A 16756-nucleotide genomic window follows, 5' to 3' on the forward strand; every position below is an offset into this window, starting at 1 on the left:
TTATGTAAATAACCCAGTTTCTAGAGATTTGCGCGTTAAGATTCACACTGAATTAAATATTTATTATTCACAATCGTCATGGCATCTCAATGTAAGAAGACCGGTGATCTTATTTCAGAATTAATGTATGTACTAATTTCGCTAGATTATCTTCAGAACTCGCCGGTGGACATAATTTCTGCGGTCAAGTTCAATCCAACACAGAAATACTCAAACTTTCTACTTGCCTCGTCCTGGGATGCTACTTTGAATTTATATGATACATCACAAGATGGCGGGAGATTATTAACACGAATCGATGGTATTGCTCCTCTATTAGATTGCGCATGGGATCAGAGTGGTAAAGCTGGCTATATTGGGGGACTTGAGAGCAAGGTTCGAAGGTGAGCGGTCGCAGCCAGGAGAAACAAGATGGAAATATTAATAGGATATAGAGTTGATTTAGAAACTGGCGATTGCACTGTTTTGGCACAGCATACTGGACCCGTGAAATCAGTGTTGAGCCATGAAAATACAGGACTGGTGATTTCAGGTTCATGGGATCGAACTGTGCAGTTCAATGATCCGCGTCAAAAATTTCAAACGGGAACCGCTCAAGTTCCTCATAAAGTATTTTCGATGGACGCAACAGGTAATCTGTTGGTAGTAGGTATGGCTGGTCGATCAGTATATGTTTATGATGTCAGGAATTTGGATGAGCCCTTTCAAAGACGAGAAAGTAGCTTGAAATATATGACTCGGGCTATCAAGTGCATTCCAAGCGGCGAGGGTTATGCGTCCTCTTCTATTGAAGGACGGATTGCAGTCGATTTTTTTGATCCAAGTGCAGTAGTTCAAGCAAAAAAGTACGCATTTAAATGTCATCGTTCCATCGAAACGGATAGCAACGACACACAAGTAGATGCCGTATATCCTGTCAATGCGTTGGCTTTCCATCCGATATATGGCACTTTTGTATCTGGTGGCAGTGATTCGTTAGTATGCTTTTGGGACTACAAGGCACGGAAACGGTTGCGGCAGTATCCCAAATATCCTAGTCCTATTCAAGCCCTTGATATTAGCATCACAGGGTCTGCACTTGCAATTGCCCACGGAGGCGAAGTCGGCAATCCAGATGCAAACGAACGCACTATGTGCGGAATCACAGTTCGTCCGTTAGCTCCTGGCGAAGGTAAAAGCAAATCGTGAATAATAGCAGGGGTAAATAAAAATGTATTATGATTAAATCGTGCAGTTTATGTATATACATTGTATGAGACTTCCATATTTATCGCTTCCCATAATCAAACCTAGTAATGCAATTACCCAAATCAACTTTATAACCATTAATGCGACTAAAACATATATCCTGTCGAGCAAACAATCTATCCACGCAACGGAGAAAGAGAGAACAAAAACTGAACACGACCAAAAGCAAATGAAACTAGAATCAGTGAGCATGACGATTTAATCGCTAACATTTACAGACGATCTGTATCGAGGCACTGGTGGAGTAATTGGTCTAACAGAAACAAATCGTTGTAGAATTTGACGAACATTCTGAGAATACATTAGTTAACTTAGACAAAGCGTGCACTGTATTCAGTCGTACCTCGTTTGGGACCATCGATGAAAGAAGCTCATCTGGAGACGGATAAACAGAAAGAGCCAAATATAAAGACAAGGCCGATTCTTCATAATTTCCTATATAGCTGTCAGAGAAGGCTTGGAAATCAAAATCACAGATTCAGTTACCAGCCAGAGAATACGACTCCGCGAGCTTTAGCTGCTGAACCACGAAGTCTACCATAGCAGATGAAAGCTCAGGAGGCAATCTTGACTCACTTGAATCAGAAGCTAAGCCTTTAGATAGAGACCCCAAAAATTCGTCCAGTTCTGTGATCCTTCTATCGAGTACTCGGATCATGCGCTGTTCTTGTTGCTTCTTATGCTTCAGAGATACCGACCGTAGAAGCTTTCGAAACGCAGGCGAGTGCCTTCGCCGATAGTCAAAGTAGATACAATAGAGTACTAATACAAATTAGTACAAGACAAATGTCAAAAAATTATAAGCACGTACAAGGACAAATGAGCGCTGAGCTTAGAAGCAATGATACTAGTGCTCCACGACGCATCACGGCAACCGCGTCCTTTCGCAAGAAAATCCGCGAGATCGCCACAGACTTTTGAGCGGCTAATAAGCAAACTACCCTAAAAATTATTCCAATCTATGAAATATTGAGCACACTATTCTAAAATACACAAATTTCATCCAAAACTTGTCGGAATTGTACAAGCCAACGCAAGACTGACTGAATCCTTTCGTGGATCGGAATTTCGAGATCACGTGTTTGAACTCCTTGTCCATCCTATTAGACTACAGATTATCGAGAGCTGTGAATGAAGTATATGGAAGTTTGTAATTAAGTTGATTTTGTTTGAGTTTATTCGCATTGAGACAGACAAACTAGCAAGAAATGATACAAACTCATTGTCAATCACCAGCCACTGCTTTGAGCCGAATAATTTCACAATACATGACAGGATGGCAGATAGAGAAGAGATATATTACAGATGTTCATAACCAAAATCACCCGCGGTGAAGTTTTGTTAGTAGCAAGAAATTACTCGACAGTCGGAATCTCAGGCGCAGCAGCACCAACACCGGTAACACTTTTAACGCCTTCGAGGGGAAGCTCCTTCAAGATCTGTTCAAGGGGTTTTAAAAGATTCTATCTTAATTAGTTGTGATTGCTGAGGGAAGGACGTGTAACACATACCTCATTGTAAGATTCCTTCAAGGCGGCCATAATCTGAGGCGGAGAAGGATGAATCAACAATAAACGATACATGCTAATAACGGCATCATTGACAGTACCAATTTCTTTGAACATAGTTAGCATTATTATGTACGACACTCAATCATGCACAGCGGAGCACAATAAACTTGTAGTACTTACTGTATCGAGCATATTCTTCAATCTGCTTGATTTCGCTCATAATAGCAGCTTCAGCATCTTGCATAGAATTAATAGAAATGGGCTGCTCAGCCAAACTTCTGATAATAGAACGTTTGAGGTCCTCCTTCTGAGCTGCAGACTGATTCTCGAGAGAAATCTGATATTGCTTTTCGGCTTTACGAAGCTTTCTTCGAAACTCAGGCGAGTGTCGTCGCTTGTAGTCAAAGTAAAGGGCGTATGAAACTGCATACAACATTAGCTTATAAACAACAAAAGAGTTGAATAATCAAGAATAAAAAGCAGAACACAAACATACCTGCTCCAGCAGCAACAGAACCTAGAACGACAACGGAGGAACGCATTATCTGTGTCACTGTCAGCATTCCTGCGCTGCACACACGTCTTTTCAAAACATGTTTCCAAGTTAAACGTACAAATAGTTAATTAGGCTTAAAAGTGATTTCAATTAATTGGAGTTAAGCAAAATCAATCTTTAATTGTGATTGCAAACGGAAGGCTCTACGACAACTGGGTCCCGAGCGAAGTTTTCTCGATCTTGCGTGCACGTGAACACGAATTTATGAACTGTAGTTTGTTCATAGTTTTCAGACTGATCTTATTTGATCAAACTGAGGATGATTACTTGGTCAAGATGCCATTTGCTCAGGTAGGCTCATTATTAGTTAGTTTATACATTTTTTTAATTTTGAAGCTTGTTATCGGCCCGCCGGGGTCAGGAAAATCTACATATTGTCATGGAAGTAGGTTGGATGTCTCTATAACATGCTGGAAGTTAACGAGTTAGTGTTCCAATTCTTGTCAGCCATAGGACGGAAAGCCAGTATAGTAAATTTAGATCCAGCTAATGATCTTACACCATATGATGCTGCCTTAGATGTTCGGGATTATATTCGTCTGGAGGAGATCATGGCGACCGACGGTCTTGGGCCAAACGGAGGGATCATGCGGGCAATGGAAGAACTCGAGGACAATTGGGAAGAATTTGTATCGAGAATACAAGAACTCGGAGAAAAGGAGTACATCGTATTTGACTGTCCTGGTCAGGTAGAACTCTTCACGCATCATTCATCTCTGAGGAGACTATTTCTTGGCTTACAAAAGTTGGATTACAGGTTGGTTGTAGTGAATCTAATTGACTCGTTCTATATCACTAGTGCCTCACAATATATTTCCGTCCTCCTATTAGCACTGCGGAGTATGCTACAGCTGGATCTTCCGCACATCAACGTGCTAAGCAAAATTGACTTACTGAACGGTTATGGACGACTGCCTTTTAATTTAGAGTTTTACACTGAGGTCCAAGATTTGGACTATCTGCTCCCCATCTTAAAGCAAGAATCGCCTTCTATACTAGGCGAACGATTCGCTAAATTGAATGAGGCGATAGCAGATGTCATCATGGACTTTGGGTTAGTGGAATTTGAGGTTTTAGCGGTAGAGGACAAACGATCGATGATTTCTCTGCTGTCCGTAATTGATAAAGCAACGGGATATATGTTCGGAGCGACAGAGATTGGTGGGGATACGATCTGGGCTGAAGCGACTCGACAAGGAGGTTATCTAGGTAGTGTGCAGGACATACAAGAAAGATGGATAGACAGGAAAGAAGAGTATGATGAAATTGAACGAAAGCAGCGTGAACAACAGGAACAAGACTTTAAAGGAGAAAATCAACGCGAAATGACTGCGGAAGAAGAATGGGAAGAAGCCGTGGAAACATGGGAGTCTCAGCAAGGATCAAAGTTTGGGAGTGGTTTTAAAAACGCTAGACGATAAGAGAAAATATGACATTCTAAGAATACGAATTTGAACAAGTCTAGTTTTGGACGCGAAATTTTAACGGAATATTTGTGTGTTCATCTTCAATCTGTTTATCTTCCATATGATGGAACAGGCGTTCATGTTCAATGTCTTCAGGATGATTGAGCTAGATAGAATTGTTAACGGGTAGCCCTAGAATAGCTTAAATATTCTCACATTTTCATCGTTATCATCATCTGCGTGATATTTGAGCCAGTGATGCAGTTCATATTCGTATTCCACGTCACCATGGTGGCCTGCACCAAATCCTAAATCTGGCAGAGAGTTTCCATTCTGTGAAAAAGCCAGCCATTCGTCGAGAGAAACCGAACCATCATGATTTAAGTCAGTTAGCTTGAGAACCGACTGGTAGACATCTTCTTGTTCAGCGGGAGTGATTGGGTCCTTTCGATGACCCGTGGGATCGACAGGGTTTAAAACACCGTAGATGGATAAAATGTCTTGTCTGGTCCAAAATCCCGAGTTGTCAGAGTCATGGATAAGGAAGAAAGATTTAGCATCATAAGAATTGATGTTGTGCTCTTCTCTCATATGCCTATCCTGCCATGATTCGCCTAGAGCATACGAAATAAAGAGCATCAATGATAAATAATTCCGCAGCATATTTAAGAGCAATAAAATTGATTCCGAGGAACGTAGTCAATTTAAAAGCCAATTGAATTCAATTGAAGATACTGCTTGTTTTAGGAAGGGGTAGGCGTTGGAGCTGGTGATATAAGTAGCGAGGGATGGACAGGGTTCGCGCGGCTTTCAACACGTCAGTGGGACTTCACCAAAGTTCGTATATCTAGATTTCAATATGATTTCCATTCAAGGCGAATTAGTTGAGTCAACAGGTTCCGCCCGGAATGAAGGTAACAAAAATCCAAAAATGAAAACAGGAGTTGTCGCTGTGCATTTAGGTGCTGGTAATCATTCAAGGAAGAAAGAGGCAGCATATAGACGACTTGCAGAGAAGTTAGTAGTGTAGTGAATTTGGGGAGCAAGGGCGACAGTGAGGAAGACACTAATTGACCAGGGCATGCAATATCGCAATAAGCAAATTGAAAGAGGGATCAACAGCAACAGAAGCAGCAGCTTTGGCCGTAAAGGTTCTTGAGGAAAGTTCTCTGACCAATGCAGGTCGCGGATCAAATCTGACGCTAGATGGCCGGGTAGAGTGCGACGCAGGAGTCTGCTCTGGAACTGGACGGGGAGCAGGAATCGGGGCCCTAAATGGGGTTAGAAATCCGATTTTAGTGGCAGAAAAACTATTATCTGAGTCTTTTGAAACACTTTCACTTGGCCGAGTGTCTCCGTTGTATGTAGCTGTTAGGGTACCGCGCAGAGGGAGAGTCTGACAATAAGATAGATTGCTTGTGGGTGAAGGCGCTCTACAGTTTGCTCGAGAGCAAAGACTAGAGCTTGCTACAGACGAAGAAATGACTACGCACGAATCTGCAGTTAAATTTACAAAGTGGTCAGATATGTTGGCCGACTCCATCGAACCCGACAGCACTGAAGACACGATCAATGATACCGTAGGCGCCGTATGCGTTGATCTTCACGGTCAAGTCGCGTCGGCTGCGAGTAGCGGAGGAGTTGCGTTGAAACGGCGCGGACGAGTTGGTGTTGCTGCCATAGTTGGAGCTGGTTTTTGGGCTGGACATGACAATGCTGGTAACTCTGTCGCTGTGTGCACATCTGGAACAGGCGAGGATATTCTTTCCATTGGTCTTGCAAGAGAATGCGGACGCGAACTTCTTCGTGATCTTTTGGATGACTCTCCTGATGGCAAATTGGATCCTATTGTCATGGCACTTTCCTCGTGCTCTGCCTCTGAGGCTGTGCAGCAACAACCGTTGGCTGCGGGAGCTTTGTCTGTGGCTGTAGAGGCGAGCGGCGTGGCGCAGGTCCAATACGCGCATACAACTCATTCAATGGCTTTGGCCGTGCATACGACGTGTTGGCCAGCACCGCACTCGCTTCTATCACGTGCTTCAACTACGTCACGGTATAAGGCCCTACAGCCTTCGGCAGCAGTTGTGGGTGCCTTTCACGTGAGTTGATCACGTGAAACAGATTGTTCTTGGTCACCGGCCACCTCCGCTTAGCTGGGCGGGCTTTTCCGTTTGAGGAAGGCATGACGGGCTGATATAAAAAAGATCGTCAGTCCCTATCGGCTTTGACTTTGGTTTTTTGCACCTTTTTCTCATTTATTCTCTCTTGCTTTTCTCTACTGAATTAGTTCACTTTCAAGATGTGCTTGTTCTGCTGCTCTGTGGACGTCTTACTCGTCCTTATCGCGATCGTATTTCCTCCGTTCCCAGTTTGGGTCAAACGTGGCATCTGTTCTGCTGACTCGCTGATCAATATTGCTTTATGCATGCTTGGTTTTTTCCCTGGTTTGCTCCACTCATGGTATATTATTTCTAGATATCCCGAGGAGCCCTTCCTGGATCCTGCCGATCTTGAGGCTCAAGGAATTCGTCCCACTGGTCCCGCTACGACTGTTTACACCGTTCGCCGGTTCGTCTACTCTCCGATCCCACAGTCTGAACGTGCTCCTTTACCTGCAGCATCTGTGCCTGCTCAATCTTCTTCTCCCGCTCCCGCTTCCGCTCCCGCACCTGCTGCTGATGTAATGCCAGCTACCCGCTATACTGACGATCCACTCGCCGGTCCTTCAGAATCGTATGGCGTACCACCAGCATACGAAGAAGTTGCTGGCGCTTCGTCTTCGTCCGCGTCTGATATCAAAGATAACAAGATCCAGCGAGGAGAGTGAATGCTAATATCTGATCTCCGGACTGATCGCTTCTCACCTTTTATCTTTCTGGATAGTCTCGCAATTCATTTTTTTTTTGAAAAGTATTAATCTACCTTTCTGGAGTCGTTTCTATTGGTTCGGTTTAATTGGAGTTATTTTTTGTTCTTTTTCTAATTCACTCGTTGTCATTGTTGCATTTGTAATAGAAATCTGCTGAAAATCTAAATACATTTTCAATTCTAAATCTAAAAATCATACATCTGCCATCATGAAATCCATATCCATGCCAACCTCCCGCAATTGCTCACCGTCCGATCGCATTCTCTGCTTCGCCTGCCGGTATATGTCTGAATCTCTTTGGATACCTTTGGCTTTTGTAATTTGAAGAAATGTCTTTACGATTGCGTCAACTTGTGATCGCGTCCAATCAGCGATTCGACTGGCCATTGCATAGCTGGGGAAACATTCCCGATAAGTTTCCACTGAAACTCGAATAATGGTAAAACCGATCATACACATTTGACCGACAATGGCGACAATATCACTACTGCCTCTGGAGCCCATTAGTTGTTGGAGAGCTTGGCTAATACGCTTCTCGGTTACTTTAGCGCGGGCTTGTAAATATTCTCGAATTGCTTCTTCTTGATATCCCAAGCGTTCAAGCATACGCAGACTCTGGACAATTTTCCCTCGAGATATGAATTCCGAACCAATACCGTGCACTAGAATGTCATAGGCTTCTGCTGACCTTGAACTAACTTCACTGGATAATTCTTCCAGAGGTAAACCACGAGATAGTTCTTCGATGGCAGAAACGGCAAGGTCCATTTGTCGATGGGCCAGCATAACATCTAAATCCATCAATCGCTCCATCATGGCTTCTCCAAGATCACCATCTTCGCTCCCATCACCGCTCTCGATCTCGCTGTCTTCGTATCCAATCAGTTTTAATAACTCTCCGCCAGACATTAGCCCAGTTCCTCCAGTCGCTTGCTGCCTCAGAATCGGCAATTCTCCTGCAGTCCCATCCTCGATACCTATTGCAGCTGCTAAGTTCAGATCTTTCCCAACTCCTGAAACGGCAGACAAGTTCGCAGAGCCATCCGCACGATGATCTCCATCAGCTCGCATGCCATCTACTAATGTACACAGTTCCGTCATCATGTTCCGGGTCCGGCCGATTTCTTGCTCCAGCGTAGCAATCTCGCTCGAGATCTTGACGAACTGTGAATAGTTGTTGAACAAGTTTCTCTGCATGTCCTTTTCGATCTGATCTCTAGTGACTCGAAGCTTCTCTAAATAGTCTCGGACTTGATAGTCGGCTGATTCGCCGAGTTCACGACGAACGAATTGACTCGGATCAAACTCGGAATCTTGGAACACTCGAACTGGAACAGAGTATTTGCTTTCGTTCAATCCAGGTAATGCGGCCGACCGCTTTACGCCCGTTTCGGGGGAGTTGTTACCAGCTCCCACAATTGCCTGTTGGGATGGCAGGTTAGCTTGACCAGCTGCAGTTGGCTTCGCTACAGAATTTTTGGAAATTAATGCATTGGAAGAACCTAGATTGAAATTCTGAAGTTGTGTTTGTAGAGTGCGACTGGTGTCGGTTCCTGAATTTGCAACCGCAGTTGGAGTCCGTTCCAGCCTGTCGTCTTTCCCCCGCCCGTCTTTTGACTTGTTCTTTTTGCCTCTACTGTTAGACGACGTCGAACTACTGAATCCACTAGCTGGAAGTCGTGAATAGTGCTTTAGCAAGCGTCCAACCTATTATATTCAGGTTAGTTGCAGGGGATCTGAATCGGCGGCAATAATACCTTTTCACTGTTGTGATCTCGGTGCTCCCTTTCGGCTGTGGGTTGAACTCCCGCCATGTTCGCCGATGTCGTGGTCATGGATGGAATCACAGACTCTCTTCGACCTCCGCTTGTGCTACTCATTCCTGCAAGCTGAGCGATTGCCTGTTTAGATCCGATATGTCGCTTTCTGCGCTTCCCGCTGCTCATGGTCGTTGTGCTGTCTGCTGTCCTTGTACTTGCCATAGGCACGCTAAGCGCGCCTGGTGACGTGCCGGCCTCTGGTGTCTCGTCTATAGTATTCATCGTTGTTTCTGTACTCGAACGCTGCAGTCTGGATCAGACACAAGTCAAATACTAAATAAGTCTAGGGAATAAGTTGAGGTTATCGCTGGGATGTATTGACTGAGGACGATCTGTTTCAGGGTGTTCGTACCTCAGCTCGCAGTTAATTTCATATTCTTTTTTCTAATATACATTTATGTATCAATTACAATTTTGTTACTGGACTGTGATCAAGATATCGATGCTGCGACCACGGGAGAATCAGCAGAACTTTTTTTGGCACGCTTAACCTTTCTTTTGTGTCCTGCTCCTGACGCAATCAATATTGGCAATTTTCTCAAGTCCTGCAGCTCGGTAGCATCAAAAATCGTATCGCACACTCGGCATGCACCATCCGCAGGCGGAGAACAAAAAATAGAAAGGCATACATTGCAAACATAACCGATGTCGACGACTCGTTTGTGGCAGAAGCAGGCGGCACGGAAGTCAACAGATGACTGAGTTGGAGTAATTAAATGGCGGCGCAGTAAACGATCAGGTAGAAATGCTGATAAAAGATATTGTACCAAGCCTTGGGGATGCTCAATGTGAATATAAAGTCCACCAGAAGTATCTGCTGCTTGTTGTAGAAAAACTGTGTCACTTCCAAGCTTACAAACGTCAATTGGAACTTTCTATTAATCAAATTAGAAAACATGACTGCCGGGTTTCCATGTATTATACACACCATTTTTTGCGCTGCAAAAATGCAGTTCATGATCGGAACATATTGTGCAGCAAGATCAGAAGATATGGAAACTACCAAAATGCGAGCTCGCATCGAGGATGTCATCTCCTCAGACCCTGATGGATTCCCAGTATAAATCATGCGATTGACATAGGCAAGAGCTGAGCTTAAAGCTCCAGAGATGGGTGAAACTTTCGGGGTGGAATCAATATCGGGATGCCCTGTCCTTGTCTGATCGTTCAGTAGCTCATCCAATTGACTTAATACAGTCTCATCTACCACCCGAAACTGGCGATACATAGTTGGATCGGCATTCAGCCGATCTCCTTCATCTTCAACACCAAGAACGCCATTACTCGGAGCCGAATCTTTTGCAGCAGTTGCTGACTTCGCGGGAGGGGGATACAAAAATCTGACCGTAGCCGGATGAGCAGCAATCACAGCGACGTCATTAGAATGACTTAAAGCCAAGTGAGAGTTCAAAAAGACCAATAATGCAGCAAGAACGTCCTTAAGCTTCACATTTGTGGACGAAGACAGCCACCCTTGCGGATTAATATCTAAAACCAGAACTAGAAGCGAAGGAAGCTCCTCCTCTAAGCAGATTCATTAACATTTACAGCCATTACCCAGGGCGAAGCCAAATACGCACCAAATTCATTCGCAAAACCTGCCTGTGGAACATGTGAAGATCCGTCTACCGCATTCATCGACTGTTTTGCTATTTATTCAAAGTCGACCGAATTACTCGACAGTTTAGTAATTCTTCAATCTCCACGGATCTATTGATCTTCTGTCTTTCGAATTTGTGAGATAATCACGTGAAATGCTGTTTAGGGTAATTACGAGAGTATTAGTTTAGACTATAAAGATATTCCGAATATTTTTGTGAAACTAAAACTTAATTGGCGGGGAACAGATATTAACACTGAGACAATCGGAGCAAATATTAGGATGAACAAGAATCTTTCCCTTCGCACGCTTCGTGTGGCTGTGAACGTGCGACCCTCGAGGGTTTTTATTGCTCGAAGGTTTTCGAAGATCTCCGTTCGGGGGTCCGACGAGGAGAAGACGAAAAGTGCAAGTCGCACTGAGCCGGAACAGGTTGTCGTTGATGCGAATGATAAAGACCAGCAGGATCATTTCTTCAGGTATACTTGGGGAACGTGGACCAAGAATGATAAAGCAGAGAAAGACAAACGGTATACTCCATTCAATATCAATGCTCTCGCGTCGGTGATCCAAGAAGCTCGCAATCTGCCCTCAACTGTAGCACCTGCGAATGTCAAGAGTTTGACTTCGCTTGCGGAGGGCAAACACCATCGAATTTATCTGGTGGATCTCGATGACAATACTCAATACATTCTTAGGATTCCGTATCCACTTGATCTCTCTTGGGAAGCTCGTAGGGCACGAATGCAGAGCGAAGTAGCTACTATGGACTTTATGCGCAAGAAGTGGGGAATGCTTATTCCGGAGGTTGTTGGCTACTCTGCTTGGGGAGATAATCCACTTGGCCGCGAATACATGCTTATGGAATACATTCCGCCCTCTGGACAGCATGGCCAAATCAGAAATCTCATGAGTCTTTGGAATCCCATGTCTGGCACTGTCAACGAACGAGCTGACGTTCTAAAAGTTGTTGTGGGAGCCCTGGAGAAAATTCTAGCTACAAGGTTTAATGCTTTTGGGAGTTTATATTTCACGCAGGATGTGGATACGAAATATCAGGACATGCTTCCTTACGATGGTGAAACTGACACCAGTCTGGTCGATCGATGGCGCATAGGTCCCACAGTTGAAAGTAGCTTTTGGCAACGTGGAATTGACCATGACGGTTCGACTGACCGCGGTCCCTGGACAAGCACACATGACTATCTTGCGGCGACTGCTCGTGCAAATATGACTGCCCTTACTGTGATGATGAACGATCCCGACGTGGTTACGACCGAGCTGGGGATGTATATTCCAACTTGGATTGATTCTTATGAAAAGTACTCACACATTGTTGGAAAGTTAATTCCTGAGGGTATACCCGATGAGAGTGATCTAATTTCGCCTCGTCTTTACCATCCTGATCTGGACCCCACAAATATTTTGGTCAATATCGATTCGGCCAGCACCGACGATGCCACAGTGCCCTATAAGGAGACCTATCTTCTGGATTGGGAGGGAGCGTCGATTAAACCTTTCTATCTGCATGGCGCTCCGAAGTTCGTGGCTTACAATGGATATAAAGTCTTTAAGAAAGAAGAGATCCATGACTATGACTCTTTGCCACCTCAAGTTCAGAGTCAGGTTGATTATATGATTGCAGCCACTTCAAATCAGTACACTTTTGAATTTTTGTTTCGCCATTCATTTCCTACTTTAATTAATGCTTACTCACCATTCCTCAAGGCCCAGCGCGAACCTTATCGAATGGCAATGGCTGCCGATTACAAGTTCCATCCACTTGAAATTGTCGACTTCCGCGATTCTTTACTTCGATTCCAGCAGGACTTGCCTGAAGAAATTATAAAAGAAATCCACCAGCGCGGGAAATTCACAGAAGAGGAATTGAAGCAACATGTCGCGATTTTGGGCGAATGGGAGAAAATGATTTCAACTATCCCGTTCTATTCAACAAAGGGTTGGGTTCCTCAAAACTTCTTCGACGAAGCTGTAGCAGCTGGTGATCTTGTTAAGGATGAGCATGGAAACTGGATACGCAAGTCTGAATAAGTTTCTCGCTTGATCTTAGTTTGTATATATAAATATATATTGAAGTCCGTGTATATAATTCTGATCTCAATCTGTATTGTCTCAGAATCGGGAAATAATGCATGCAATAAATAATAAAATCTTATTTAATGTAATCGCTTAAGATCTTCGACCATGCCACTGACCTCCGTGACAGACAAGTTCAAATTTACAACTCCACGAGGCAGTTTTTTGGCTGCCCCAACGGCTACCTCCTTTTGTTTATCTGGCAGATCCAGAAACAGCTCAATGAAATCACCATCGACGAACCTCTGCGGCATTATTTGTGTCACTCGGCCACTTTTGAATCCGCGATACAGAAGAAAATCTAGATTTCCCGCCGTGGATGACAAAATAGAGAGATTGGATTGTAAGTTCAATAGCGTATTGATTTTCGATTTCTGAATTTCAGCGTAAAGATAAATTGCTCCTCCACGCTATTAATAACATTAGCTTAGTTGAAAATCAATAATATATCCAAAATTGAGTCTTACCGTAGCAAAATAGGCACGTGGTCGGACAATGTTGTTCGCCTCGGAAGACTCATATAGCCATTCCGGGAATCGATGAATCTTGTTGATAAGATCTCCGAAATGCATACTCGAAGTTATTTGCATCGCGCGCCCATATGGCTCATCATCTTGGAAGTTCAAATCTCCGACTTCAGACGTACTAGGCGTGTAGACTACCAGATTGCCACTCGCTTCACCTCCAAGCATTACTTCCTTGTCAACGATTTCGACATCAGTCATCCACATCGGTTCGAAATGACGGCAAACAGCCTTAAGCTCATGTCGGTCTCCAGTGAGCGTATGCCGAACCAAAATTACAGACTTCATAAGATCTCCAATCAAAATGTAATCCTTGTACACAGAGAGCCGGATCGCTAACGAAGGAACTCGAATTCCGCATCTCTCCGTGACCTCAAAACTTACATCTCCGACTAGTCCTTTCTGTGAGGAAGTGTATGAAACAGAAAGTATTCGCACCATAGAGTTAATCGCAACCACTATAGCTTTACAATCATTCTCTGGCCCCAAAGGCTCTATAGCATATGCACCGCCATACAGTGTGTGCTCGTGGACATAAACCAGTTTCCGTTCAACCACTTCAAATGAAATGATCCTACCGCGAACATAATCTTCTCTGACAGGTGATGTATATCCGGTACCAACAAAAACCATCGCTCGCCCACAAACATGACCAAAGTTGATTGATTCCGCCATTTCGTTGCTATCCAGAGCATAGGTATCTAAAATCTCAAATGTCGAGTCGTCCACTAGTCGCACAAAACATTCAATTTCTTCAAAACCGCTTATACTATCAATCTTTGTATTCAATGTAAGAATAGTTAGCCCTCCTGGCGATTTGGGTAACTTTTTAACTCGTCGCACGGTCTCTTGAAATTCGGCGGTTTGCACATGCGTGCTCATTAACTGATCCAAAACTCCGAACAAAATTTTATCTTGATTGGTAGCGAGAATAAGAATGTCGAACTCCTGCGTGCCATCAGACATGGAAGGAGCGACATAGCGTGCTACTGCAATAGGAGCTGGTACGTTCACCGCGGATATAGCAACCCGCCGGGCTTGTCCATATATCATCGATGGATAGCTAGACACTGCAAAAATAGCATTTCGCAAAGAGTATAAAGATACTGGATGTGAGCCCAAACTGGTGGATTTATGATCCTTTAATAATTTAGCATTGGAATAGTCAATAGTGTAACTGTGTAAAGTCCCATCCACCATTCCAACGTAGAGTATCGGATCCGGAATCGTATCCAGGGTAGCAACTTTCACTGAACGAGGGATTCCTCCACTTAACTCTGTGGTCTCAAAGAGCTTTGTAAAGTCAAAAGTATAAATTGCAACTTTACAACCGGCCCATAGTCCGACAAATACGTGCTCCTCAGTAGCTGTGAGACAAGAAATCTCAGAATCTAATTCCCTACTACTGAGAACGTTGAGGTCTAATGAAAGACAAAAAATCTTTTTAATAGCAACGATAATGATTTTCTCGCCAGCCATTTGAAACCCGGTAATCGAATTGTTTCCGCAGTCGCTGATCTCTGAGATGGAAACCATGCTTTGAAGTGCGTCTGAGGCAAGACTAGCGACAGAAATATTCGACTCATTGACGTGTACAACAAACGATTCGTACTGACCCATGCCAATTGTTGCACGAGCTCGATTGAATCCAAGCCAATCATCAAGCTCTTGAATCGAATCACCCGTTGGATCTCCTTGGAATATTCTTGTGTAAGCCATAAAGGAAACTACAATAATTCCTTCTTCGAATGTCCACAATGCTGTAGCCCCTTCCATATTACCTAATTCTCCAATAATTTCAACGCCCACACCAAACTGCACGACTCGCAGCGATCCAGACTTAAAGCCGCCTGAACAAGCAATAACATCTGCGGTCGTTTCTCGCAGTGATAAATCAAAGTCTGTGATTGGGGCCAAGTTAGGGATAGTCTGAATTGGGCGAACGTGAGGTTCGTCAGCACTTAAATAAAACAATGAACTAGGGGAGAAGTGGGAGGTCACAAAGAAGAATCCTGAGCCAAGATAAGATAGCGTGGTAGGAATAGATGTTTCTCCGATTGATTCGATCGTCCAGCTCTTGATCTTTAGGTCTTGACCGGATCCTTGAAATTGGAATTGCAGCATATAAATCTTTCCCATGTCATCGCCAAATAAATAACGTTCACCCCCATCATCAATCGAAGTACATGAACATATATTGACCGGATCTAGAAATGATATTCGGATAGGTTTGATCGAATCATCTGATATTAATGTTGTTCCAGGAACGTAGAGAATCACCTGCTCTCCGAGGACAAAGTAACCACCTTAGTCTATGTCAGATAAAGAAAATCATTTCAAAGTGAAAAAGTTTTGAACCTACCCAAGTGCCCTTTTGCAGCAACGAGTAAGCTTGATCCTTGTTCCACAGTGACTTTAGCCTGCGTGTTTGCTTCAATAGTACCATCATCAACTTCAATCTCGTAGATATTGACATGCTTGTTAAACGAACTATCTCTGTAAAGAACAGCTATGGTTGGTACATCGCAATTTTCCAAAAAGATAATCGAAACTATGAGAGTTTCTTGAACAAGAAGATTAACAGGTGAGAAGAGATCACCCGTTATCTCTGCCGTACTGCTTGTATCGGATCTTCCTGTCTTCTTGCGGGATTTCTTGACTAGTGGAATAAAGCTCAATTTTCCACGTCGAACTTGAACTAATATGCCACGGGATTGAGGATCAATGATAGCAATAAACGGTGTATCAAGCTCGGCACTCCATCTGTCGTCTAATTCATCAAGCACTTGATTTGTGACCAATTCCCCATCCTTGCACGATAAAGTGAAACAGGTGGTGTCTTCAATCAATACAAATATCAAAGAAGTAGGTGAATTAGTTGGATTTATTGACAACAATGCCGTTATTGAGCCGTAGATCGGCACAGTCTTCTCTAACGTAAGGCCAGTGGCCGTAATCGAATAAATATCTAACGCATTCGGGCGAGCAAGAACTAGCGAATACTCGTTTGGCGCAAGAAGATTGGTGACAACCGAGTACCGCACGGATGTCGGCTTGTGTACAGAAACCGCATACGACATTCCAATTCCGTCAAAGACCAAAATTTCGTCCGATCCTCTAGAGAA

At 43.7% G+C, this 16756-nt stretch overlaps 11 protein-coding genes across 11 annotated transcripts; 5 read left to right on the forward strand and 6 right to left on the reverse strand.

The window, feature by feature from the left end:
* Positions 1-58: 58 nt before the first annotated feature.
* Positions 59-1299, forward strand: V1516DRAFT_670198 (WD40-repeat-containing domain protein). Its single transcript, XM_066921318.1, has 3 exons — positions 59-91; positions 146-383; positions 435-1299. The coding sequence occupies exons 1-3, from the start codon at positions 79-81 to the stop codon at positions 1186-1188; spliced, it is 1005 nt and encodes a 334-aa protein (XP_066778648.1). The 5' UTR covers positions 59-78; the 3' UTR covers positions 1189-1299.
* V1516DRAFT_646767 (uncharacterized protein) lies at positions 1198-2385 on the reverse strand. Its single transcript, XM_066920193.1, has 4 exons — positions 2060-2385; positions 1735-2010; positions 1592-1683; positions 1198-1539 (listed from the first exon to the last, which is right to left on the reverse strand). Exons 1-4 carry the CDS (start codon positions 2112-2114, stop codon positions 1447-1449), a joined length of 516 nt encoding a protein of 171 aa, XP_066778649.1. The 5' UTR covers positions 2115-2385; the 3' UTR covers positions 1198-1446.
* Positions 2386-2720: 335 nt separating this feature from the next.
* On the reverse strand, positions 2721-3301 carry V1516DRAFT_620387 (uncharacterized protein; the record flags this gene model as incomplete). The annotated part of the gene is made up of 3 exons (XM_066919482.1): positions 2721-2863; positions 2940-3182; positions 3256-3301. The coding sequence occupies 3 exons, from the start codon at positions 3299-3301 to the stop codon at positions 2721-2723; spliced, it is 432 nt and encodes a 143-aa protein (XP_066778650.1).
* Positions 3302-3591: 290 nt separating this feature from the next.
* V1516DRAFT_694552 (uncharacterized protein) lies at positions 3592-4736 on the forward strand (the record flags this gene model as incomplete). Its single annotated transcript, XM_066923951.1, has 3 exons — positions 3592-3606; positions 3652-3700; positions 3745-4736. The coding sequence occupies 3 exons, from the start codon at positions 3592-3594 to the stop codon at positions 4734-4736; spliced, it is 1056 nt and encodes a 351-aa protein (XP_066778651.1).
* Positions 4552-5571, reverse strand: V1516DRAFT_670211 (uncharacterized protein). The gene is made up of 2 exons (XM_066921319.1): positions 4938-5571; positions 4552-4887 (listed from the first exon to the last, which is right to left on the reverse strand). The coding sequence occupies exons 1-2, from the start codon at positions 5382-5384 to the stop codon at positions 4777-4779; spliced, it is 558 nt and encodes a 185-aa protein (XP_066778652.1). The 5' UTR covers positions 5385-5571; the 3' UTR covers positions 4552-4776.
* An 81-nt stretch (positions 5572-5652) lies between these two features.
* V1516DRAFT_620514 (nucleophile aminohydrolase) lies at positions 5653-6829 on the forward strand (the record flags this gene model as incomplete). Its single annotated transcript, XM_066919489.1, has 3 exons — positions 5653-5738; positions 5800-6081; positions 6133-6829. The coding sequence occupies 3 exons, from the start codon at positions 5653-5655 to the stop codon at positions 6827-6829; spliced, it is 1065 nt and encodes a 354-aa protein (XP_066778653.1).
* Positions 6830-6925: 96 nt separating this feature from the next.
* On the forward strand, positions 6926-7942 carry V1516DRAFT_153409 (uncharacterized protein). The gene has a single exon (XM_066918668.1). The coding sequence runs from the start codon at positions 7021-7023 to the stop codon at positions 7546-7548; it is 528 nt and encodes a 175-aa protein (XP_066778654.1). The 5' UTR covers positions 6926-7020; the 3' UTR covers positions 7549-7942.
* V1516DRAFT_152913 (Cullin repeat-like-containing domain protein) lies at positions 7666-9690 on the reverse strand. The gene is made up of 2 exons (XM_066918667.1): positions 9348-9690; positions 7666-9297 (listed from the first exon to the last, which is right to left on the reverse strand). The coding sequence occupies exons 1-2, from the start codon at positions 9630-9632 to the stop codon at positions 7783-7785; spliced, it is 1800 nt and encodes a 599-aa protein (XP_066778655.1). The 5' UTR covers positions 9633-9690; the 3' UTR covers positions 7666-7782.
* A 1-nt stretch (position 9691) lies between these two features.
* On the reverse strand, positions 9692-11119 carry V1516DRAFT_152846 (TFIIH subunit Tfb4/p34). The gene is made up of 3 exons (XM_066918665.1): positions 10991-11119; positions 10339-10934; positions 9692-10285 (listed from the first exon to the last, which is right to left on the reverse strand). The coding sequence occupies exons 1-3, from the start codon at positions 11046-11048 to the stop codon at positions 9842-9844; spliced, it is 1098 nt and encodes a 365-aa protein (XP_066778656.1). The 5' UTR covers positions 11049-11119; the 3' UTR covers positions 9692-9841.
* Positions 11120-11203: 84 nt separating this feature from the next.
* V1516DRAFT_670220 (kinase-like domain-containing protein) lies at positions 11204-13177 on the forward strand. The gene has a single exon (XM_066921320.1). The coding sequence runs from the start codon at positions 11293-11295 to the stop codon at positions 13060-13062; it is 1770 nt and encodes a 589-aa protein (XP_066778657.1). The 5' UTR covers positions 11204-11292; the 3' UTR covers positions 13063-13177.
* A 10-nt stretch (positions 13178-13187) lies between these two features.
* On the reverse strand, positions 13188-16711 carry V1516DRAFT_621549 (CPSF A subunit region-domain-containing protein; the record flags this gene model as incomplete). Its single annotated transcript, XM_066919529.1, has 3 exons — positions 13188-13517; positions 13575-15937; positions 15994-16711. 3 exons carry the CDS (start codon positions 16709-16711, stop codon positions 13188-13190), a joined length of 3411 nt encoding a protein of 1136 aa, XP_066778658.1.
* Between the last annotated feature and the right edge of the window lie 45 nt (positions 16712-16756).

Source organism: Lipomyces oligophaga (genome assembly GCF_038497815.1).
Source record: "Lipomyces oligophaga strain CBS 7107 unplaced genomic scaffold V1516scaffold_2, whole genome shotgun sequence".
In the NCBI taxonomy this organism is placed as follows: domain Eukaryota; kingdom Fungi; phylum Ascomycota; class Lipomycetes; order Lipomycetales; family Lipomycetaceae; genus Lipomyces; species [Lipomyces] oligophaga.

Coding starts and splice junctions, on each gene's coding strand:
- V1516DRAFT_670211 (XM_066921319.1), bottom strand. CDS start 5,384: ATGCTGCGGAATTATTTATCATTGATGCTCTTTATTTCGTATGCTCTA. Junction 4,888..4,937: donor ATGATGATAACGATGAAAAT/GTGAGAATATTT, acceptor AATTCTATCTAG/CTCAATCATCCTGAAGACAT.
- V1516DRAFT_152846 (XM_066918665.1), bottom strand. CDS start 11,048: ATGAATGCGGTAGACGGATCTTCACATGTTCCACAGGCAGGTTTTGCG. Junction 10,935..10,990: donor AGGTTTTGCGAATGAATTTG/GTGCGTATTTGG, acceptor GAATCTGCTTAG/AGGAGGAGCTTCCTTCGCTT. Junction 10,286..10,338: donor TTTTTGCAGCGCAAAAAATG/GTGTGTATAATA, acceptor TTTGATTAATAG/AAAGTTCCAATTGACGTTTG.
- V1516DRAFT_152913 (XM_066918667.1), bottom strand. CDS start 9,632: ATGAATACTATAGACGAGACACCAGAGGCCGGCACGTCACCAGGCGCG. Junction 9,298..9,347: donor GAGATCACAACAGTGAAAAG/GTATTATTGCCG, acceptor TGAATATAATAG/GTTGGACGCTTGCTAAAGCA.
- V1516DRAFT_646767 (XM_066920193.1), bottom strand. CDS start 2,114: ATGCGTCGTGGAGCACTAGTATCATTGCTTCTAAGCTCAGCGCTCATT. Junction 2,011..2,059: donor CTCAGCGCTCATTTGTCCTT/GTACGTGCTTAT, acceptor AATTTGTATTAG/TACTCTATTGTATCTACTTT. Junction 1,684..1,734: donor GGAGTCGTATTCTCTGGCTG/GTAACTGAATCT, acceptor ACAGCTATATAG/GAAATTATGAAGAATCGGCC.
- V1516DRAFT_670220 (XM_066921320.1), top strand. CDS start 11,293: ATGAACAAGAATCTTTCCCTTCGCACGCTTCGTGTGGCTGTGAACGTG.
- V1516DRAFT_153409 (XM_066918668.1), top strand. CDS start 7,021: ATGTGCTTGTTCTGCTGCTCTGTGGACGTCTTACTCGTCCTTATCGCG.
- V1516DRAFT_670198 (XM_066921318.1), top strand. Junction 384..434: donor CTTGAGAGCAAGGTTCGAAG/GTGAGCGGTCGC, acceptor AATAGGATATAG/AGTTGATTTAGAAACTGGCG.